At 42.1% G+C, this 25,515-nt stretch overlaps 1 protein-coding gene across 34 annotated transcripts in view; it reads left to right on the top strand.

The window, feature by feature from the left end:
• Positions 1-25,515, top strand: part of LOC126470085 (twitchin) — a 515,873-nt gene that overhangs the window by 27,576 nt on the left and 462,782 nt on the right. For all 34 annotated transcript variants that reach the window (XM_050097601.1, XM_050097605.1, XM_050097618.1 and 31 more), the window contains exon 3: positions 5,280-5,301. In XM_050097601.1, the coding sequence (XP_049953558.1) occupies positions 5,280-5,301 (22 nt within the window). The remainder of the gene's footprint in view (positions 1-5,279; positions 5,302-25,515) is intronic.

Here is a 25,515-nt window from a genome sequence, read left to right on the forward strand (position 1 = left end):
GATTTGGGTTTGGTGAATGCCTAGGGAACGTTGTCTGTCATCATGTGTGGTGCCAACAGTGAAGAAAAGACGAGATAGTGTTACGATACGGGGGTGTTTATAGTGGTTAGGGTGTGGTCCCCTTAATGCGCTTAAGAAAACGCTAAATGTGGGAAGATATGAACATATTTTGCAGCCATGTGTCGTGCATACAGTAGAGGAGCAGCTCGGAGACGATGTTTCTATCAGCATGAAAATCCACCCTGTCATAAAGTACCATCTGTGAAGCAATGATTTGTGGCCAATAACAATCCTGAAATGAACTGGACTGCACATAGACCAAATGGAATACCTTTGGGATGAGTTATAACGTAGAATTCCCTCCAGACCTCAGCTTTCGACATCACTATCTTTTCTGGTTTCGGCTCTTGAGGAAGAATGAGCAACCTCACTGAAAGTATCCCCAGCAGAGTTAAAGACGCCATAAAGGCGAAGGGTGGACACCCTATATTAATGCCCACTAATAAGTGTCCGAACATTTTTGATCAGATAGCGTATAGAGAAATATGTAATTTTGCTCTTCACGGAAACACAGAAAACTAGTATCCTGTGGCTATGATATAAATGAGTCACAATTGGAGTCAGCGAACATATACAATTAGCTGGATGTAACAGTTTATAGAAATAAGAAATGGAATGATCACATAGTTTCAGTCGTCAGGAAAGCAAGTGGCGCACTTCGGTTCATTGGCAGGGTACTGGGAAAATGCAATCGGTCTACAAAGCAGATTGCTTAGAAAATACTTGTGTACCCATCCTATGTTACTCATGTGCCTGGGACCCATCCCAGATAGGGCCAACAGGGGATAATATATTCAAAGAAAGGCAGCACTAATGGTCACAGGTTTGTTTGACTCACAGGAGAGCGTAACGGAAATGCTGAGAAGCCTTAGCCGGCCGCTGTGGTCGAGCGGTTCTGGGCGCTTCAGTCCGGAACCACGCGGCTGCTACGGTCGCAGGTTCGAATCCTGCCTCGGGCTTGGATGTGTGTGATGTCCTTAGGTTAGTTAGGTTTAAGTAGTTCTAAGTCTAGCGAACTGATGACCTCAGATGTTAAGTCCCACAGTGCTTAGAGCCATTTGAGCCATTTGAGAAGCCTTAATTGGCTAACACTTGACGATAGAGGGCAACTATCCCGCGAAAGTCTGCTTACAAAGCTTTAAGAAGCAATCTTCAGCCAAGAATCTTTAGTCCCCTATGTATCGCTCTACTGGGAGCAGAAAAAAATAAAATAAGACTAATTACAGCGTTCGAAGAGACATTTAAACAGTCATTATTCAGCTAATTATGAGGTACAATGCTAAGTACCCTCGGCTACGCACTTTACAGTGGTTTGCGAGTGTGGATATAGATGTAGATGTCATTTCCTCCATCCCAGTGAGTAACTTCATGTTTCTTTCTTTCTTTTGCTGGTCTCCATTCCTAGAGAGAGGACGAGTAGATTGCGCACTTATCGTTGTACGAGTGATGGCTGAAAATGGAATGATAGCTGAAGAGAAATGGGTGAGGCCCTTAGGCAGCGAGAAAACAGTCCCAAAATAAGAAGCAATGCCTCCAAGCGCTGTGCCTCCAAACTATGCCGGCTAAATATATTGACGTAGGCCTATAGTTAATTGCTCAGCGGCAGGTTATTTGCAAAAGCCTCGCCAGAAAACAGAAATGTAATGACGCTTCCGCCAGATGATGTTAAACACCAGATTTGCCACTAAAACAGAACTAGCCCTAATTTACAACTCGAAACTGTAAATAAGTCCACCGCAGTTTAAACAGAAAAATCCGCGTGCTAGCGGAAATAGCGGCCGAGGGAAAGAAAACAAGCATCTAGCAACAAACAGAGATGCTGCAAAAGTGCGCACGTCTTTTCGTGTTCATTAAACAGTCTCAATGTCTGGCGGTGTGCGTAAGAACTGAGACCTCTTTATACTGACAAGTTCTACGTCAGTCTCCGTTCTCCCTCCCGCCATCACATCTGGCTAGCACCTGTCGTACCAGGAATAATAGACTTAACTTTTCTGACTTCCTACTAGATTTAGCACGCACATGGGATGAAGGGTACTGTATCATTGCCAGTACCTCATGTAATTAGGACGCGTAAGTGGATTTCTGACTGATGGGTTACTTCTGCTCAGTACTGAGCATAGCGGAGATGCGAGATATCTCATACTGAAATGAGTAAAAATTATGCGTCATCATCTATCCTCCCGATTCTAGCCAAATTTTAGCTACAATAATATCTTCCACCACCAGGATTCCAAGCGGCTACTTCCGCGTTGAAAGTTACAGAATTAACAACCATATCCGCGGAAGTGGAAACTGAATTTGTTAGCGTGTGTGATATAGAAGCAGAACCTATCTCCATCCGCTGCTTGCATAACTTCATTCAGAAGAGAGTGATATTTGGTCCTCCTCCAGTCAGTCGACATCGAGGAAACTTTCTTTCGTTTTTGGTATTTTTCGCAAGCTTTTCCTCATAGCTGACATTACTTCTTTTTTTTTTTGCCGGTGATTGTCAGAATATGATAATACTTGATATTCAGTAACAACTTTTATTTGTTCACGAACTGGTTTTCGGCATCTTAGGTCGTTGTCGTATGACAACTGATATTCGTGTCAGCTGATTATATAAGCATAGGGATTAGATAATAATAGAAGATATGACGTTCATAAATAGAAAGTTAAGCTTGCATAGAAATTTTGTATAAAGACAAGTTGTCACTCATTTAAAAAAAGTTAACCGAGATTATAATTTCTGTTTTGTTTTATACGCATAAATGACGTTACAGCGGAAACAGTACTTTACAATTAAGTTGACTTAACAAGAGCAAAACTGAAAAGTTCCTTTAAAATTCCAACTTCTGTTGAGCATTTTCTGCTTTATCCTTATGTGTAATATGATGTTCATACAACAAAGAAACGCTGAAAGCCGACATTATTGAAAATGTTACTAATTAATACTCAGATGGCACAGAGTCGGAGCTCAGTTTTAAACAAACAAACATAGTTTTTTTTCATTTTGTCTTAAAATATGTTCTTCATGTATGCTTATATGAGAAAACAGACATTCTTTTTTCTTTTACTGGTTTCCATTCCTAGTGGGACAAGTAGATCAACTACACTCTCCGTGGTGCGAATGATGGCTGAAAATGGAATGATAGCTGAAAATTGTTACTTCTGGAGAGAAATTAAAGATAGAACTACAGCAAAGGGACGCTCCATAATAATTCGCCACTCAGTGGTGGATTTGAAAGTAATTTCACAGTACAAATCATCGTTACGAAGAAAATCAGTTCTTGTGACATTTAGTGAAAAATAAAAATGTTAATGCTACTGTAAAATTGTGAAATATTTTAATATCACTTAAAACTTCAAGGACGGGCGGCGTTTCAACACCAATGTAATGAAAAATAAGCTGTAGTGCTCATTTTCTTCAGATATATTGGAGATTAGTTGAACATTTCCATTATTTTTATAGACAGAGAAACGTTCTTCTGAACCTCACTGTTAAAGATAAGAATTTCCTGACTCACGATCCTCCATAAACCAAGCTGTGCTCGGCCTATAAAAACTTTCGACAGTGCATTAAATTCCAGTAAAACAGCTTTATTTCACAGCGCAATCCTTGTAGAACGTAAAAACATCTAATTGCCCCGATATCGTCTGAGCGTCTTCATGACATTTAGAAGCATTAGTAATTAAATACAGTGACATTACAACAGTCATTCAGTTTATTATTTAATATACTGGAACGCGACCCAGAATTTCTAATGAATCTGTTGTTTGTTCATTTATTTAATGTCCACTGTAACTGAATATTTTAGACAAAATATACAAGTGAAGTTCAAAAACATTTTACAAACACAGATTTTTGTTGTTTTGTTCATGGATACCAGTATCTTGCGGAGTGAAAAGATTATATTCGCCTGAATGTGCCTCTTTAATTTAAATATTATTTTCAGTCAAAAGGAGAGTGAGATTTTGATGCAAAACTACGGGAGAGGAGAGAGGCGCTTATGGAGCACAAATTTGGTAGAGCGCAGAGACTTCCAGAATTTTTTTTCTGCCTCGAATATACTGTATATTTGACATGAGGCCCATAAGTATATCACGTGGCAGATTCGAATGGGTTAGAAGGTACTCGTACTGTCGCTATCTTGAGTCATCACTCGCGAACAAAGCTGGTATTGAAAAAATTAATTACTAACATTTTCTTCGTGTCATGCAGCGAACAGTGACACCCCCATGGGAGGTCTCATCTGTTTCCTTTATTTTTGCTAAACATCGACGCCCATTACGACAATAAAGCTAGAGAATAGGTAACGTTCATATTCTCAAAGTGGTAAAAGTAATCAACAATTACATTTATGGCAAATTACACCTTTGGACGGATTGTGGGACGACTTCACATCGTTCATGTAGAAGAGATTTGCCTGGCAGTCCTTTACTACACAGTACACAGGTTTAGTCCATCACAAAATTTGAACATACATATTTTTATATTTTATTCGTCCATTATTATTTCATGAAGAGCCACCCTACCTTTATCACTTTCTCGTTTTCCGATTTTTTTTATCCTACGAATAATGACTCTATGATCCAACAGTGAATTATATTAAGCGTGGTTTGGGTTTATAGTCTTCGTTCCTGGCGTCTCTGTTTTCCTCTTACGTTGTCACTGTTTTTAATTTACTTGGACTATTCCATATTACTGGTTTGTTCATCCTGCCGATTCAGATAGCGAAATAAGAATATTAAATGAGAAAATAAACTGGAAATGAAGTATGGAAGTAGAGTCCGTGACTTTCGTTGCTGTTGCCAAATTTAGTTATGTCTATTGGTTCTGCAAGGGGTCTTTTGCAAGCGTTTTTCTTTTAAGTTTTTGCCTCTAACTCAACGTCACTACACACTACCAACGTAGTTTTCTTCCAGAATAAGTGTTTTAAAATTCTCCTTAGTAGCTAAGAAACTGTCGGTTCCACAGTTGTGCTTCCAATACATCCTGCGATATAATTTTATTCTTAACATGTATCGCTATCATCTTTTTTGCTCATCAAAAGGTTCTTTTCTTGTGTTTTGATTTATGGTATAGAGTGCTTTGACAGATAGACAATACAAAATATTTCACGAAAATTCTACAAGGGCTATCACTTTTCAAATAAGAATGCTTCCTTTTTATTTTTATTACGTACAATGTTTGGTTGTACTATAAAGTTTCTGATATCTGTTTTTTTATCTGTTTTCAGCGATCGATGAACCACGAGAAAAGTAAGTACCTTCCTTTCTCAACTTTTTTACCGTCCAATTCACTTTAAGTACCTAACCGCACTCCAGTGTGTGATTTTGACGTCTATTCCTTTTTAAAAAACTAACCTTTCGGCTTACGATTTACCTATAATTATTCAGTGTTCTTGGGTCGCAATCTTCTTTTGGTAATTTAGTGGCATATATTGGGGCTGATATTTCTATCTTCAAACAAGAAGATTGAACGTCAGTTCTTTATTAACAAATGGAATATGTGAAAACAACTTACCTTATGGAGCCAATAACTCGCATAACTAGCAGGATAAAATTACTAACCATCAAAAATTGGCTTTTGTTTCTTCCGTTCGACGTCTGCTAATTTTGTAGCGATATGAAATAGAACGATCACATACACTCAGTCGTAGGTGAGGCAAGTGGCAGACTTAGGGTAGGTGGTAGAATACTAGGGAAATGCAGTCAATCTACAAAGGAAATCACTTACAAATCACTCGTGCGACCCATCCTCGAATATTTCTCAAGTGCGTGAAACCCATACCAAATGGGATTAACAGGAGATGTTGAACATACAAGCAACAGAGAAGGGCAGTACGAATGGTAAAAGGTTTGTTTGACCCAGTGGGAGAGGGTCACAAAGATGTTGAAGCAACTGAAGTGGCAGACACCTGAAGATAGACGCAAACTGTCCCGAGAAAGCCTACTTACGAGTTTCAAGAACCAGCTTTAAATAATGAAGATAGGAAAATACTACAACCTACTTATGGCTCCCGTAGGGATTTTGAGGGCAAGATTAGATTAATTGCAGCACTCACAGAGGTATTTACTCATTCTACCCACGCTCCATATGTGGCTGGAATGAGAAGAAGCCGTAATAACTAGTACGATGTCATGTACCTTCTGCTCTGCGTTTCACAGTAGTTGATTAGTAGATACAAATGTAGATTTACATAGTCTAAAGGTGCGTTTGCATGGGTCACAGAAATTGCATATTATCGACAATGTAGCCCGGATATATTGTCAGATACATTGCCGGCAACACGAATTACAGCCACATGCTACCCTACTCTGTTGCCTGTATGTTCAACATCTCCTGTTAATCCCATTTGCCACTATTGCCTAGGAACGTTTGTGGCAATACAATTCCGGGCCAGAGTGTTTACACTGTCCACAGTATTGCTCCGAGATGGTCGAAAGTGAGCTACTAAAGTGAGTGCGACTCCCCTGTTTTTGCTTTCCACAAGGAAAAAACATAGCAAGAAAATGAGAAATCGGGCTTCGTGGAACGATGTCTCAGCTGGAGGAAATGGGGGGGGGGGGGGGGGGGGAAGGTCAAGGACAGAGGCCTCAGGCCTCCTCCCTCGCCCACTTTAAACACGGAGTGGGCCAAGATACGGTTTCTGCCTCCCCACCTCTAAAGCTCACTTTGATATGAATATGACCTGCACACAGAGATAGCGATTAAAATTATGCTGCACGTCAGTTAACATGCGATTAGTATTTTGGTTGACAGCAGTTTTTGCTTGTCAATGAATCAAACCGACAAATCCTTGAAGCTTCAGTCTTATAACTGCAATCACATACTGACCTGTTTTCCTCCTCTTCTCTCCATTCATCGCATGTTTCAGTACGTGCCCCTCAACTTCGCATAAAGAAAAATTCTAGTCAGAGACAAGCTCTGTCGGCCCAGTGCGGCCGATTTTGGGGAGCAAAAATCCTCAAATTTTCAACAAATTGGTTTTTCTGTCTGTTTACGTGTAACAATTATTCTCCTGATCCGTGTAGTGATGTTTTCTTCCATACAAGTTTTGCACCACCATCGTAACTCAAATAGGTGTCTTTATTTTAACGTTTCAGTTTCATAAGACTTACTCTTTCATTTCCTGATCCACTTGAATCTAAGCCCACTCTCGTTCACAGATATGTAGACAGCACAAAACTTTTTTTGAGCAGTTTGGTCTCGCGGCCACGCAAGCGCAAGCCATTCATTCGACAACGACTCACACCAGCCAACAATGCCCAAATAGCGGCCGGTACGTCTGTTGTGGTACGCGTCTATGACAGCGGTCGAAATGACACTAGGCCGCGCACTAACATGGATCCAACGTTTAAAACAAATAAAATCGACGTGGTAACCTAAATGTGAGGGCAGGTAGTTTTCTGATATTCATTCCTCTTCCCTCATTTCACGCCATAGCTACACCGCCAAACATTGTTATGGTGAAAAACGTGACACGAATGTTGGGCTGCCACATGTCCGGGCTTTCGCGGATTTGTTCTGGTTTTAAGAACACCCGGGTGGGGGGGTTTCCTGAGGAGATTTTCATACATATTTGTGTCTGGAGAAATTCGACTGATTGGAAATAAATTGATTTTAATAAATCTTAGTTAAAATCCACAATTTGATTACTACTGCGTAGGTTGCTTCGTTCATTTTATATTAAAAAAAAAAGAAAGGCAGGAAGCACGCTTAAGACGCTCTCCTACACACATATTTTTCATTCTTCTTTATTGAGAACAGTGAGAAACCGCCGGCGATCGATGATCGCATGCATCGCGCCGCCGACCCGCTCACCAGATAGTTGTGCGCAGCCAACCCAACCGTGCAAGTGTATGTTTCACTACACACGTCTGCGCCGCAAACATAATATCTCGATATTGCAGTACACCAACTTACGAAAGTATGTATCGTTAATAATCGTTAAGATTTTGTAAGTCGTCATGAGAGGGAGAATGTTCCCTTGTTTGTTGACATCGCCGGCGTGCGCGCGCCTCGTACCGTCAGCAGCTATGATATAAATTACTCAGGGAATACACGCGATATATTGTGGCCATCGGCCAACTTGTCCGGGAAAATAATCCAATTTGACCCAGATGTCCTGGGTTTCCAAGTCTTTGTACGGGGTTAGCAATTTAAGTGCTGGCAGATCGACACGTATGCAGCCCAACAAGAGATATTTCTCTAGTATTTCTTCAGCCTTCACGCACAGCTCGAAAAGCTGCGACCATTACGGTTAGCGTACAAGCATGTTCAAATGTTCAAATGTGTGTGAAATCTTATGGGATTTAACTGCTAAGGTCATCAGTCCCTAAGCTTACACACTACTTAACCTAAATTATCCTAAGGACAAACACACACACCCATGCCCGAGGGAGGACTCGAACCTCCGCAGGGACCAGCCGTACAGTCCATGATTACAGCGCCTGAGACCGCTCGGCTAATCCCGCGCGGCTACAAGTATGTAATGTGTCCTCCACTGGAAGACAACTTATTACTGAACATGGTAAGGTTAAAGAATTGTTTCAGAAAGTTATGATTATGACAGTTACAGAATCGTCAGCATCCCCTGAGAGGTCGTTTACCTCCTTGCGACGACAGTGTCGCTGTCGTGAGACAATAATCTAATCCTCGTTCATGCTTATCAATACAGGGCTGGGAAAATTAATCTTACGAATATCATAAAAAAATTTATTTTCTGAACCGTGGCAAAGAAAAATACAATCGGAAAGCGTATGTAAAACTTTGGAGTCAAAAAAGATAGAAAATAACGCCTTCTTCTCTTTCAAAGAAATTGTGATTTTCTTTTTTCTATTAAGATGAGATGCACAGCGTTTGTAAAATAATAAAAATAATAACAATACGTGGCTTATCTATAGCCGATTAATTTTGTGGTCTAAAGTAAATCTGAACTTACATTCGAAAGCGGTCACATAGCACGGTAGAACTAATGTCTTTCGAGCTTTATGATATCATTTTCAAAATTAAAAACACTGCACGAGGTTGTGGGATCTTCTACACTATTACCAGCAACGAAATTTTTTCAGTATATGTACGTGTGTATGTGTGTGTGTGTGTGTGTGTGTGTGTGTGTGTGTGTGTGTGTGTGTGTGTGATTCATATTAGATGAATTCAGTGAATAGTTTGCTTGGCCCCGTCCCCACACAAAAGAAATAGTTGGTAAGAAAATAGCTTTGTGGGTGCGTTAACTCAAGCTAGATAGATACCTCTTCCAGAATGTTGAAACTCTATTTTGAATATGTCGTAAAAGCAACTGGTCCGAGAACTGGTAAGACCAATAACGATATGAAAGTCTGTACACCAGTTTAAACCACAATGGCGATCGCCCTTCGCTTTTTCGCCAGGTACAGACGTTCGATGTGCGTCTTCATAGGTCACTTCTCATCGATATGCCTTTTTGCACCAGACGTCTGTAACGCTTTGATGTAACGACTCAATGAATTCATTAAGTGTGAAATAAGAAACAAACGTTTACGTTAATATTCTGTTGTGGTCCATCAGTGCTTTGAGAGAACCATGAATATCATAAATGCGGTACATCTACGACGAGAGATGTGGGACGTGAGGAGTAATGCATACGAAGACTGTTGTAAAAAAAGAACAGCTAGCAAATTGGTAACCACGGAAACATACGTGATGAAGCTTAAAAAAGTTTAGAAGTCTTAACCTATGTAGATTACAATTATGGCTCACTACTGCAGATGTACTACGACGACAGCAGCGATAATGCCCTTTTTCAGACTGCGATCTTTGCACATATTACAGTGTTCAATAGCTCTGGCCGCAAATGTACGACATTTATGAAATACTTGGTTCTCCTGTTTGTCCACTTCGACATTCTTGTAGATAAACAAAGCGATGGAGTGCCTCTATGTTGCGCGCCTACGTTAGGACTGAAGTGAAATAATACCGTTTCACCACTCGAATTATGTGACTTGGCGCTGAGGCACTGCCGGCGTGAGAAAGAGGAAGTCTTGCCAAGGGTGCCCGTACCCGGGGGCAAGGGGGGCCCGCGGCCCCTTCTACACTAACCATCTAGGAAAAGAAAAAAAATATAGTGTAGTCAGGTGTTTTTCTTTCAAAAAAAACGATTGAAAAGTCGGTATTACAAAGGTTTATAACAGGGTCGGAAATGGAACTTTTCTATAGCTATTCACAAATCGTCATTTGTCTTCCAAAATATTAAAAATGCTCCATACCCCGAGGTCTAGCTCCTCTCCCCTCCCATCCTCCCTCTTTTAAACTATCGTACGGGCGCCCTTCAGCCACGGGGAGAGTGAGAGGGAATCATTTACAGACAAGAATAGACATTTCCCAGCCTTACGAAACATTCCCCATCATCTCTTGACAACATCTGCAACACATCGGGCACACCTCGGAAACTACCTGCAACAGCTTGTTCCATTAGCAATATTACAAGGCCATATCATTATACCGCCGTGTATTACAAACATAGCAGTAATGTTGACAACATTACTCTGGCATCACACTGCTGTAAAATATGACCCGTGTACCTAAAGCGTCTAGTTCACGTTTTACATTAGCTTTCTCCTTTTGTTTCCCCAACTGACAAAATTTCCTTGGGGTGGTGGTGCCCTACAACCAAAACAAGATGTGAGACAATGTCTTTTTAACTATAATTATGCCTCACAACGATTTAAGTGATGTAAACAAATTATTAAAGGGAATATGTTTCGGTCACTTATGGCGGAAAAAAAGCCAATGAAATATCCACTGTTGCGGTATTTATAGATGCACATCCATCCCAAACCATTTATTGTGCTTTCAATGTATGCCATAATATTTACATAATATGTACATAGTTTTAATATTTATTGATGTACATCTGGCCCTTATCATTTACTTTGGTTCCAATGTATGTCATAATATTTACATAATCTCACTGCAGTAACACGTTATAACTGACTGTTTTATTCGTGTATCTTAATTTTAACCAGTTCTCTTTCAATGTAAATAGTAAGTAATGTAATAGTAGCAATTTGGAAATTTCTACTTTCACATACACGTACATAACGAAATATCTCTGAGAGTGGAAGTCCTCGGCATTGTTATGGTTGTAATATCGCCATCTTTGTATACATACCTCCATGTGTTGAAACTTCTTAGTGTGTGAGTTTTCGCTGCTGTAAGATCATAAACAGTCTGCAATGGAACGCGGGTTTTTCATTGTAATTAACCGAAACATCTTCCCTTTACTAATTTGTTTACATCACTTAAAATCGTTGTGAGGCACGATTACAGTTAAAAAGACATTGTCTCACATCTTGTTTTGATTGTAGGGCACCACAACTCCAAGGAAACTTCGTCAATTGGGGAAATAAAAGGAAAAAGCTAATGTAAAGCGTAAGCTAGCCATCTCAAGATGAACCTGTCGGTTCGAAACCGGTAACGCGCTGTTTAAATAAATTAATAGCATTGTAAAAAGTGGCTGGTTGCTGTTATTTTCTATGTAAGAGTCAACCTTGATTTTGTGCACAGTCACAGGCTCAAAATGTTGGTTTTTGACAAAGTAGCTTTAACAGTCGTCACTATTCGCACACACCTCGTGTCGGTCGTTTTGTTTCATACTGATGCCACGCACAGAAAGTGCAAATTTGTGACACTGTAATTGGCTGACGAAGATTTGTTGTGCTGTGTGTTTGAGCAGATAATTAATTGTTTGCCGGGAGGTCCCATTCGGTGGAGTTCGGCCGCCGTATTGCAAGTTCTTATTAATTAACGCCACTTTGGCGACTTGCGAGTCAATGATGATGAAGGACACACAACACCCAGTCCCCTGCCGGGAATCGAACCCGGGCCGCCTGTGTGGTAAGCGGCAACGCTACCGCCACTCTACGGAGGCGGAGACTGTACTCGTCTTTGACTGTACTCATATTTAACGCATTATACAAAATTAGACACGACCACAACTGTTTACTAAACGTTTGGAATATAATTTTTCTTCTACTCATTGCGTTGTATTACAAAAGCCTTAATTTAATTTCATATTCCTTGTTACGAATAGGTACCGCTTTTCAAGACGACCATCTTTATAAAGCGCATTCACGAATCCATGCTACTTCGTTTTGCAATTTTTACCATAGCAAGTGTCGGGTACATGCCATGTACGTCAGTGAGTTGTCGGTAGTGGAAGACAAATAGTAAAACATTCTCCCTATCACATCCTCTAAACCTGCAATGCGCGCGCTCGTACTTGACACCTCTGCCACTATGGTATGCGGCCAACTTGACGTGTACCAAGCCTGCCTCGGTTGCTGCGGGGTCAGTGCAGCAGATTGCAGCCAGAGTCGGAGATTTTCTCCGCTCGAGGACTGGGTGTTTTGTTGTCCTTATCTTTGTACTATCGTAAGTGACATTAAAATCGCCAGCATTGCGTCAGATGACAAGTCTAAGCATATGTAACCTCGTATCGGGTTATGGCTTGGTCCTAATGAATGTCCTGAATTGTCGAGACAGACTATCGTATCTCCCACTGTTGAGATGGCTGTACGGTCACATTCTGACGTCAATAAAAATTAAGAACATCTTAAAACTTTGTCTATATATTTCTGTTTGTTAATGGTCAAGAAAAGTACACTCTTAAGAAGCTCTTGACATTATTTGATGTTTCTGGATTCGGTTGTCGGTTGCTAGACGCATATTACAGTATACTAAAATACAGCTGAGAATCGTGGGCAACAGTTTGACGACCACTGGGTTAATGAGTCGAAAAACGTATTCTCACGTAAGTTACTCTGTACTGAAAATGTATCCTCATGATTGGCATAATTATTTTAGGACAAATAGAAAAATATATTTGAAACTCACATTACTTGTAACACCTTTGATTGAAAAGTATCAGGCCGGCCGTTTCACCGTGCGGTTCTAGACACTTCAGTCTGGAACCGCGTGACCGCTACGGTCGCAGGTTCGAATCCTGCCTCGGGCATGGAGGTGTGTGATGTCCTTAGGTTAGTTAGGTTTAAGTAGTTCTAAGTTCTAGGGGACTGATGGCCAAAGATGTTAAGTCTCATAGTGCTCAGAGCCATTTGAACCATTTTTGAAAAGTATCACACAATCATGAAAGAAGCTATAACACGACACGAAAGAGTGACAGCACTACAGCGATTTCTCGCGAGCTGAAGGCCTTATGTAAGCAATTGCGCACCTATACGAATCTACAGAACAAAGTGTTGGCTTATGCACTTTACTAGCGAACCCGGCAGCGCTTCGCAATTGCTAAATATGTATGGGAGTTGTATATAGGTCCTAATTACCTTCTCTCCCTCTTTCTGTCCTTCCCCTCGTCCCCCCTCTCTTTGTCCATCTTTTCCCCCTCTCCCCTTCTCTGTGCAGCATCTCCACCCCCCTCCCTCTGCCCACCATCTCCTCCTTCTCCTTCTCCCCAGCTTCCTCCACCTCTTCACCCCCCCCTCTCTCTCTGCCTATCTCTTCCTTCCCCCTCGCCTTGCGGGGTAGCTGCGCGGTCTATGGCGTCTTGTCACGGTTCGCGCGGTCACCCCCCCCCCCCCCACCACCGTCGGAGGTTCGAGTGCTCCCTCGGGCATGGGTGTGTGTGTTGTCCTTAGCGTAAGTTGGTTTAAGTTGCTGAGCCTTGCTGATTGTTATGCCAACAAAACTTCGATTGGGAATTGAAGTCGCTGGGTAAATCGGTTTGGATCATTGGCATACGGGGTATGAGAGATCTCCCCTGTTGCTGGATCTGTGAGGATAATAGCTTCAATCACAGTAATTCGCATTTTTAATCTGTGAACTGTTAGGCTTACAAACTTTCGGATGTTTCAAATTCCGTTGTAGTATTCTAATCATAAGCCGATAAACCATAAACACAACTTTCCTGCTTTCTGCTAAACCTGACTGTGAGGATGAAAACTAAACAGCACACAGTTGCGTATACAATTTTTGTTGAAAACTATGTATCAGGAGAAATAATATGCAGTATATTGTCTAACAGTTTAAATGACCTACTATCGTAATTGAACTTGACAGCGTGAAAGAAAACGAAACCGCGCATTTTCACAAGACAGCGTAGCACATCTTGTTAAATACACTGATATCCGGAACTCTGCGTCCGTATTCGCGAACAGCGGCTGTGAAATTTCCATTGCATAACTCGTAGACAAAGATCGTGTCATCATTCTCCACATGTGTGAAGACCTGTGGCATTTTCACTAAACTGACCCATACTGTTTTGAATGTACACGTAACAACATTGTAGTACACTGCTGCAGCCACTTTAGTGCTGAGACGTGAGGTAAACAACGTGTACACTTGCAAGACTCGTCGCCCAACATGTGCAAGTGGAGTGCGCATTGAAATGGCCAGTAGAGACAACACTACATAGCCTAATGTCACTTTGGTTCTATTCGCATATGAGTGCTGAGACGAACATGTGACTGACGCCCGTCATTTTCAAACCGCTGCATCTTGGATACAGTTAAGAAAAGGATATACGTTCATTTGAAGTTTTTTGTTCAGAATTAGCAATACTGCCACCCCTCAAAGCATGTACTTTTCCTCATGACTCAACCTGTACACTGGTATAGATTCCCATTTTGTAATTGATTCTGGGAAAAAAATATCTTTTTAATCACGAAATGTTTGTCTGTGATAGAGTTAATTTCCATGTATTTTATTAAAGAAGTTAAGTTTGCAACATCCCTCTTTGCCTTTCAGTGACGGGCTTTCGAATAAATACTTCCGAAACAAGCCTGGTTTTCATATAATTGAATAAACTTTTCTCGCAATTAACGATTGATTTGCTTTATGTCGCTCGACGTCGTGCCGCTACGAAATGTGCCTCACAACTTACATTTCCTCGTACAAGCATGCACACTGTCGGTACACACGCTTTAAGCATGTGCACTGTTCGAACGACCTTTGATGACTTGACGTCGATGAAGCCTCAAGTAGGTTGAACAAGCCATGTGCATGCAAAATTGCCCTACAGGCGCTGCTTCCACGATTTGCTTGATCGTGACTGCGCGCTTGTCAAGTTTGCAGAACTTGTGTAGGCGCCTTTCGGAGGACTTTGAGGCATTTGCATTCATAGAGAGCGATTGTAAGAGTTTAGGAATTTTTATTACGACTCGAACGACTCTGCATTACTTCCAGCCAGTCATCCTCATTTTCTGTCACTACGCTGGAGCTCACACTCGGCTGTAAACTGCAGATTGTAGGCTACTCATCACATTGGTTGCATATCTCGAAACTCTCTGGAGTTTTGCGCTGTTGAGCTTTTTTAGTTGTTTAAAATAGCTTATTTTTCTTTCTCTCGTGCTCCACTGACTATTTTGTCGGTTTTACTGAGTCGAGGGCGATAGCCAGTGCCTTTCACGAGACTGAACGGCTATCATATCACTTCTAGAAGCGCAAGTGAGCCACCATACAAGAGCTCATGGGGGTGGTTTTCCCATATAGTTATGTAAATTGGTTGTTACTTCGTAGCTATTATTTGCTCCTCGTTTAGCAATTTATTCTCAGTATTGCTGTTTATGAAAAAAACCGAAATTTCCTTAATTGCTGGCGATGTGAATACCCCGCCAGCTGCAGAAGCCTACTTGTACTGCAGTGCTCCTCTCTACTAGATACGGTACATCTACGCTCGCTTGCGGAACAGAAGCCCAACAGCGACAGCTGGTGTGCTATGGGCCAAACTACCTTATTGCGTCATTCATACGAGCAGTAGGCAGTCCGCAGTTGTGCTGCTACCAGTCTAAACGAGGCATCCCAGTGTTTCTAACACACATTATGTTTCTATTGCAATTTTTCGCATGACAGTGGGCAACCTTCAGTTACAGAGAAACACAATACTGGTATATTTATTAAGAATGTCCCGCACTTCAGAAAGAACTGAAGAAACAAGAGTAGGAACAAAGGGGATCTGCATGGTAAATATACTTAAATTTATTATTATGCACTAAAATTATTATTTTAGAACACTACTTACCCCTTTTTGCTTAACCAACCACTAAAGCGTTCGAAACAACAACAGTTAGCGAAATACAGAAATACCTGTAACCAATCAAATTGTTTACGATTCTACAAAGCGCATTCGTTTATAACATGTATCATCGTATGATGGATCCAATTGTAGTTAATACGGAGTAAATGTTGATTTTATGTGTGCGACGTTGTGGCTCCCTTAGAGTAGGAAAATCTGTGAAGTGTGCAGAACAAGATTTTTGTCGCCAAAATGCATTGCCTTCCAGCTCACGTGACATTGTGGCACTTACCTATGGAAAGTAAGTGTACATTTAGTGATATATATATCCATTTACTACCGTAGCAGGAACAGTTATTCAAGACTGGTGTTACCAATAAATGAATATGTAAAACTGTTCAAATACGTGTAAAATTAAAGGTTCGGTTGTTGCACAAAGTGTAAACAGCAGCGTTGTATCAAAAATACGTGACATTTTCTGCTTTATGTTGGTGACGCGTATTATGCTTTGCACACACCATAGATATTCTTACTCTACAGTGGCAACTGTGGTTGTGGTGTTATGCAGATACTGCTCTAGTAAAGCATCTCCTTATTATCTGTTTGTGAAAAGTGAAGCATATGAAGTTAATACGGCTGGCAAGCAGCGTTTGAACACTGACAGCGCCGGGTCCTTCCAAAGCTGTATACTTAAAATCAGTATTTATGCTATATTAATTGTAACTGAATCCACCCGATAATGGAGATACAAGGCTCCGAAACGCGTCGTCGAATTACAAATAACGTAACTGCTTACAAATATCTGGGCATTTCAATCGGAGTTTAAATCAGTCACAGTTACGCTTAACCTAAAATTGTGACATTTGATCAACTGTTTTCACTAGGTTACTGTATTTTCAATTTAAATACTAGTAAACTTACACAGTATGTGCTACATCACATAGATACCTTTGACATTTCGATAATTTTCAGAGACATGGAAGGGATAAGAATTTAAGTTGCTTCAGTACCTTGAAGTTCAGGGTAGACAAATGCGTTATGCACCGTAACCGCGTAGAAAAATATTCTTCCCTTTGCTAGATATCATTTACCAGAAACGTAGTTTTATATTTTGAGCCATTTATAAAATATTGCGAGCGTCTATGTTGCTAATGACGGCGTATAATTTACTTGCCATAGAACTATTACCAAACATTTCTCTTCATTCCTCCAGGTATGCTCGAACAGTTCTCGGGAATGGGTCGCACTAGTGTTCTATAAGAACACTAAGAGCTTTTTTTTTTTTTTAATTCTCCTAATAAACCGAAGTTTCGCCTTCCCTACTACCGACCGTATGTTCTCGTTCCACATCATATCGTTTAGCAACGTTACGTCTAGGTATTTAATCGTTGTGACTGTGTCAGGCAGCACATCAGCACTACATTCAAACATCATAAGGTTGTTTTCCCTACCCATCTGCATTATCTTACGATTTTCTACATTTAGAGCAAGATGCCTAAGTCATCCGGTATTCTCCTACAGTCATACAACGACGACACTTTGCTACAGAATCATCAGCAAACAGTTGCTGATTGCTGCTCGCCCTATTCGTCAGATTATTTATGTATATAGGGGTGTGTAGCACCTACTTTTCGCCTTGCTGGCTGTGTTGACGCGTCCATACATGGTCTCAATGGTACACCGAAAAAAAAGGGGGGGGGGGGGAGGGAGTGAATGAAGGGCTTCAAACCCATGACCGCAGTAAACCGTGTGCCGCCAGACTCTAGAAAACTTGGAACTGTGCCCAAATGCACACGTATCGTGTGAGGCGTCCCAGATGTGCTGAATAGGACTGAAGTCAGGTAACATTGGGGCCACACAAGCACACTCATGTCCTTGCAGTGTTCCTTATACCATTGTGGTACAATTTGGAGCGATGCAGTGGTGCACTGTCTTGGTGAAAGGTACTACTTGCCTGCAGAGCATTTTAGGCGTGTAAACGGATGAAAATAACATGAAAGTATGCACCTATATGGTTCACCAGTCAGAGCCGATGGAAAAACTTGTCAGAGGCCCCATTGTGTCCCATATAATAGTTGCCAACACAAGAATACCGCCACCACCTTCCTTACGAGTGCGCTGTGGACGTGTAGGCAGCATCGCCTCGAGTAATTTTCAACGTACTCGTAATCTACATTGCCATCGCCGTGTACCAACATGTATGGCGAATCATTAACCCTGGTGATCTTTTCAAGCTTCGAACGTCCACTAGCTTCAGCGCGCATGCTATTCTCAGGGCCTTTTAGCTTGCTGTGAGCAGAAGCACACGTGTGTGTGAGTATTAAGAGTTATATGCTACTTTATTGCCCATTTATCCGCTAGTAAAAATTGCAGTGGTACTTGGTGCCTCATGTCATCAACACTTTGTTTCCCATGGTACAGCTGTGACACGGTGGCACGCGAAAATGAAGTGTCCTATGTGTCGGACACCCATGAGCTGGTCGCTGTCTAACATAAAACTTAGATGTTGCGTGTCTACTCCATCCTGCGCTCCATTGACACGCCGACGACCAGTACAATGTCTGACAATAGTTCAGTCACGTTACGCGCGGGGATATTGTATTTGCCGTGCAATACATCACCGTCTCTAATTCAGCTGGTCGTGAGTATGTATAAGGACTAAACGTAATTGCATCTCTCCATCTTTTATTTTTATTACAGCACACCATATACCCAATATCACAGACTATCACATGGCACTCATCTTAGGTAAAACAGGTGGCCGACTTCGGTGGGATACTAGTGAAATGCAATGAGCCTACAAAGGAAAATGATTACATATCATTCGTGCGACCCATCCTACAATACTTTTCAAGTGTGTGGAATCCATACGAGGTATCAACAGGAGATATTGAACGTATACGGCGAACTGCAGTACGAATGGTGACAGGTTTGTTTGACCCCTGGGAGAGAGTCACGGATATGTTGAAGAAACTGAGCTGGCGGACACTTCGATTATAGACGTAAACCATCCCAGGAAATCACACTTAGAAAGTTTCAAGAATCAGCTTTAAGTGAGGAATTTAGGAATATCCTACGACGCCCTAAATATCGTTCCCATAGAGTTGGCGAAGAAAAAATTAGACTAATTTCAGCTCTCACAGAGGCATTTAAGCAGTGGATTCTTTCCGCGCTCCATACGTGAATGGGACGTATCGAACGAAGTCCCGATAACTCGTAGAATGGGAAGTATGTTCTGCCACGCGTTTCACAATGGTTTAAATGCAGATGTTGCCTACTTCAGAGTAGAACAACTGTTAGCACAGCATCGTCATTCCTCCTTTCTGAATTCCCGTTTTTCCTGTCTCATCAAATAACTTCCCTAGTCTATAGTCCTGCCGTCCATATCCGAAAAACCGTAGACCCACTAATGTGTATTATAACACAATAAAGAGTCACAGAAACTGCTACACCTGCCTAATACAGTATAGAGCCACCGCGAGCACGCAGAAGTGCTGCAACACGACGTGCATGGACTCTACTAATGTCTGAAGTAGCGCTGGAGGGAACTGACACCATGAATTCTGCAGGGCTCTCCATAAATCCTAAGAGTGCGAGGAGATGGAGATCTCTTTTAAACAGCACGTTCTATGGCATCCCAGATATACTCAATTGTGTTCATGTTTTGGGAGTTTGGTGGCCAGCGGAAGTGTTTAAACCCAGAAGACTATTCCTGGAGCCACTCTGTAGCAATTCTGGCGTGTGGGGTGTTGCATTGTCTTGCTGGAATTGCCCAAGTACGTCGGAATACATAATGGACATGAATGGATGCAGTTGATCAGACAAGATGCTTACGTGCGTGTCACCTGTCAGAATCGTATCTAGAAGTATCAGGGGTCCCATATCACTCCGACTGCACACGCCCCACACCATTACAGAGCATCCACCAGCTTCAATTGCCCCTGCTGACATGCGTGGTCCATGGATTCGTGAGGTTCTCTCCATACCCGTACACGTCCATCCGCTCGATACAATTTGAAACGAGATTCGTCCGACCAGGCAAGATGTTTCCAGTCATCAACAGTCCAATGTCGGTGTTGACGGGCCCAGGCGAAGCGTAAAGCTTTGTATCGTACAGTCATCAAGGGTACACGAGTGGGCCTTCGCCTCCGAAAGCCCATATCGATGATGTTTCGTTGAATGGTTCGCAGGCTGACACTTGTTGATGGCCCAGCATTGAAATCTACTGCAGTTTGCGGAAGGGTTGCAGTTCTGTCACGTTGAACGATTCTCTTCTTCTTGCGGGATCTTTTCCCGACCGCAGCGATGTCGGAGATTTGATGTTATACCGGATTGCTGATATTCACGGTACAATCGTGAAATGGTCGTACGGGAAAATCCCCACATCATCGCTATCTCGGAGATGCTTTGTCCCATTACTCCTGCGCCGTCTGTAACACCATGTTCAGACTCACTTAAATCTTGATAACCTGCCATTGCAGCAGCAGTAAGCGATCCAACAACTATGCCAGACACTTGTTGTTTTATATAGGCCTTTCCGACCGCAGTACTGTATTATGCCTGTTTACATATCTCTGTATTTGAATACACATGCCTATACCAGTTTCTTTGACGCTTCAGTGTAGTAATCGTAAATACGTCACGTGTCAAACACGTGTCTCGTCCTTGCGGATAATACATGTTTCCACCTAGATCAATTCAGAATTTGGACTGTCGATTGCGCAGCTTTGACGTAGATTAAATTTCATTATTTTCCACGATCTATGTGGCACTGTGTTATGCGCATGGCGGAGACTTGTACTCCCACGTTTAATCCGAAACACAGTATCTCATTTTTGCTTTGCATATACAGAACAAGCTCTGTTGAAGATGAAGGTAGATAAAATTTCGCTCTTTGAAAATGGTAGTGTTATAGCCAACTGTCAGTGCCTCGTGACATTCATTCGAAAATCGAGTCAGCAGAGCGTATAGATTGCTGAAAACACGCGTAAAAATAGTAGACATAAAAAACCAGTAAATATATTGGAACTATTAAAATTATGTTTCACACAATATACAATGTTTGTAAATCTCCATTTCAAGCTCTTGGGAAGCTAATTAGATGATGGTACCAAATTTCCTTTGACGCACACATGTAGTACGACATGTGCCATTCCCTCGCATCTACTGAGTGAAGCAGTGATACTAATATACTATGAATATGGTAACTGTGATCAACTAACTAACGTGGAAACCATGCTCAATGCTGACCGCTGTTATGGTCTGGGAATGTGTGGACGAAGACAACCGAAGGATGTGATGTTATCCGCCAGTACTGTACTTTCCTGCGTACCTTAGTACTAGGCATTAGTGACTTGGCAAAAAATGAAGTAATTACTTCAGTCACAGTAAAATATATTGATATTTCATTCAGCAGACGCGGGCGAGCGAAATACTTTTCTTTCCTTGTTTTTGCTAGCGCCTTCTACACGTCGCAGTAGTTTGTAAGCCGAATTTCGGAACTTTCGTATTAAAATATTACGTTGTTGAAAGGTGGCGTTGTTGTTTGTAAATATAGATAGATTCTTATTTATGTGAATACATTAACCGTATATACTTAACTACTATATCTATTTTAAGTAAATGCTTGGTGTAAGCGTTGAGTTTTACTTGATACTGTTTGTCGCATGTAAATTTAACATTTTGATACCTCAGTTTCGTTGTTCCACGATCTCATGGAAGTTTGCACAGTTCCACAATTGCGCCGGCTGAAGCGGCTCAAAACTGCTACTTCTTTTTTCCACTATTTGTTCTTTTTGCTGGCCTTTATCCCCTATCTTCACGGGGTCGACATGTTAATTTTTGGATGTGGCGATGTTGGTAGCAGATGCCTTTTCCTGTCGCTAACCCATATTTGCAAGGTGCTTGTTGCCATCAGGGGGTCAGAGGACAGCACTGCACAGGACACGTTCAACGTGCGTGTTTACTGGTGTAAGCACTCACAGCAGTACTCTGTGGCCCATCAAGGGGAGTATGATGTTCCATGCTCGTGCGCCATTCATAATGCAGTGCAGAAACGCAAAACGGCAAAAACACAGCCCGAGTCAGGACGCCAGCTGTTGTCCTTCACTTCACGGTTATTCGTAATTATTTACGTCCTGCTCTAAGGATGCGCACAAAAAGAAACAGATAGCTCGTTGAGGCGGCTGGAAACGGCACGACGGATATCCCCGTATTAACCTAATTGGGGGGGGGGGGGGGCATCCACTGGGGCCCGGACCGCACAAAAACGCTGGGTTCGGTGTGGGGCGGCGGTGAGGTGAGTGGACTGCTGTAGCCTGTTGTGAGGTTGTGTACCACTGAGGGCTTCGCCAAGGACGAAGCCTCTCTGTCGTTTCTAGGTCCTCAGTTCTATACAATATAATACAATACAATGACTCCTCTCTGAAGAAAAAGGTGGAAGGAGCCTTAGGAAAATAAATCTCTATTTCTGTTGGAATCTATATTACTAACAGAGAGTCCCAGAATCTGGAATCCTGTACCAATATTTCGCTTAATTATTGACCGAATTTAAAATGCTGTCACAATCTAACCATATAGAGGTACAGCCTTATGTCAAAGGTTTAACACTATAAGACAAGTATTACAGTTAGAATCTGTGTTTTTGTCATGATGTAGCGTAAATGATGGTGTGCAAATACTTGGATTTTATTCATCCAGTATTTGAGAATGAGGGCACTTAAGAGACTTCCAACTTTGAGCATAATTTCAAGCCTTTTACTTTTTCTCGCTGACGTGCTTAACGCCAAATATTTAACACAGTCACTCATTTTCAAGTAATCAGAGGTTTGAAGCTGTTTTATGCATGAGGGTTCACTTCTTTAAAGAATCTAGGGTTTACTACTTTCAACAGAATCCTATAACCCAATGTATTTTTAGTAATGAGCAGTCGAGATTGAAACTTGACAAAAGATTTTGTTTCTGTACCTCATTGATCTCATTTTCATCTTGCTGAGCCGTGGCAAGCCGCTGATAAAAGGATTCAACCGCGTTTTAACGAATCTAGCTGTGCTCCTTTTTGGCTTTAGAACCACAGTTCTTGTTGAGACAAACTAATTATTTTGTAGCTCTGAGGATGTGAATCACTCCGGGTACTTGCAGAATCCTGTCCATTAGTCGTCAAGGTGAAAATAGATTATCAGTATGAAACTTCCTGGCAGATATGAAATGCGTGCCGGACCAGGACTCGAACCTGGCGCCTTTCAGGTCAGGGCACACTCCAGTACGGAGCGAAAATTCATTCTGGAAATAATCACCTCGGCTGTAGTTAAGCCATGTCCCCGCAGTATCCTTTCTTGAGTGGGTGCTTGTCACGTTGGGTATGCAGAACTTATACGAGGTTAGAAAGGTAGGAGGTGAGGCACTGGGAAAAGTCAAGCTGTGAGGGCGGATCGTAAGTTATGCTTGGATAGCTCAGTCAGTAGAGCAGTTGCCTGCGTTACGCAAAGGTCCTGGATTCGAGTGCCAGTTCGACACACAGTTGTAGTCTGTCAGGAAGGTATAAATCAGTGTACACTGCACGGCAGAGCGAAAATTCATTCTACACTATCAATCTCTTTGACGACCTAAAATATATGTGTGGTGTATAGGTGTAGTCATCCAGTCTTTACGGTGGTAGGAACAAAAAGAACGTAGTCCTATGCTGTTTGTCCTTTGCTTTCATGTTTCTCAGCTCATTGAGCTGTAGAAGGAAAATACTTTGTCAAGTTTCAGTCCCAGCTGTTCATTATTAAAAATGCACTGAATCCAGGATTCTGCAAGAATTACAACACAAAGAACGACTTATTTTTCCTAGGCTTCTTCCCATTTTTCCTTCAGAGACGCATCGTCAGTGGTGCGTTTTGAGTATTACCATCATTTCTCTTGTTCTCGTGTTAAAATTTGCTTCTTTTTCCAAAACACAGCAGATGTAACACAACTTCGTCTGGCAAACATGCTAACTTAGTTACTGTTGCTACAGAATCCTGAAACAGGACGGGCCAGTAGCTTATGAAAAAACTAATTCTCCATATAAAAATAAACATGTTATTTCTTCACTTGTGTTGTTGCAAACTCACACTAATTCCTATTTCACCAGCTGTCGATGGCTCTTAAAAAGATTACATTATTTTATTCAAAAAATCAGTAGTTACTCTATACCACGGTTGTTGTTGGGTTGGGTTGTTTTTGCGGGAGGAGACCAGACAGCGAGGTCATCGGTCTCATCGGATTAGGGAAGGAAGAGGAAGGAAGACGGCCGTGCACTTTCAAAGAAACCATCCCGGGATTTGCCTGGAGCGATGTAGGGAAATCACGGAAAACTTAAATCAGGATGGCCGGACGCGGGATTGAGCCGTCGTCCTCCCGAACGCGAGTCCAGTGTGCTAGCCACTGCGCCACCTCGCTTGGTATATACCGCGGTAGATAAGGAAGTTGCGCATTTTAGCCATATGGCTAGATCCTCCGATAAAAAAACTAAGTACTAATTTCGGAGAAGGGAGAATATCATTTTCATTAATCACAGAGGACGTCCGACTCCGTAGCGCAGCGGTAGCGTTACCGCCTACTACGCAAGGGGGCCCGGGTTCGATTCCCGGCAGGGGACTGGGTGTTGTGCGTCTTTCATCATCATTGACACGCAAGTCACCGAAGTGGCGTCAACTAAAAGGACTTGCAATACGGCGGCCGAACCCCGAATGGGATAACCCGGCCAATAAATACCATACGATCATTTCATTTCATCACAGAGGGCAGCATTCGTCATTGAATATAGGAGAAAGAAAATGTTAGTTTAGTAATACACACATCAAAAAGCGTTTTGCATCACCCCGGTTCCCAAAACTCCGTAAGATTGACGTTGACTGTGGATATTGTATCACAGACACAGTCCCTTTGATTGTTGAGAGATGTCACTAAAACCGGCCAAAGGTGTAAACAATCATGCATGAGCAGCGCCTATTAGACGGAGGGGGTCCGACAGCCGATCAGTTCCAGTCATTCCACCAGGAAGGAAGTACACGGATTTGTTGTCTGTGGTTCAACCATGCCTAGACGGTCAATACCGCGGTTCGATCGCCTCCGCATTGTTACTTTGTGCCAGGAAGGGCTCTCAGCAAGGGAAGTGTCCAGGCGTCACCGAGTGAACCAAAGCGATGTCGTTTGGACATGGATGAGATACGGAGAGACAGAACTGTCGATGACATGCCTCGCTCGGGCCGCCCCAGGGCTACTACTGCAGTGGATGACCGTTACCTACGGATTATAGCTCGGAGGAACCCTGACAGCAACGCCACCATGTTGAATAACGCTTTTCGTGCAGTCACAGGACGTCGTGTTACGACTCAAACTATGCGCAATAGGCTGCATGATGCGCAACTTCACTCCCGACGTCCAAGGCGAGGTTCATCTTTGCAACCACGACACCATGCAGCGCGGTACAGAT

This window comes from Schistocerca serialis, chromosome 3 (genome assembly GCF_023864345.2).
Source record: "Schistocerca serialis cubense isolate TAMUIC-IGC-003099 chromosome 3, iqSchSeri2.2, whole genome shotgun sequence".
Lineage (NCBI taxonomy): Eukaryota > Metazoa > Arthropoda > Insecta > Orthoptera > Acrididae > Schistocerca > Schistocerca serialis.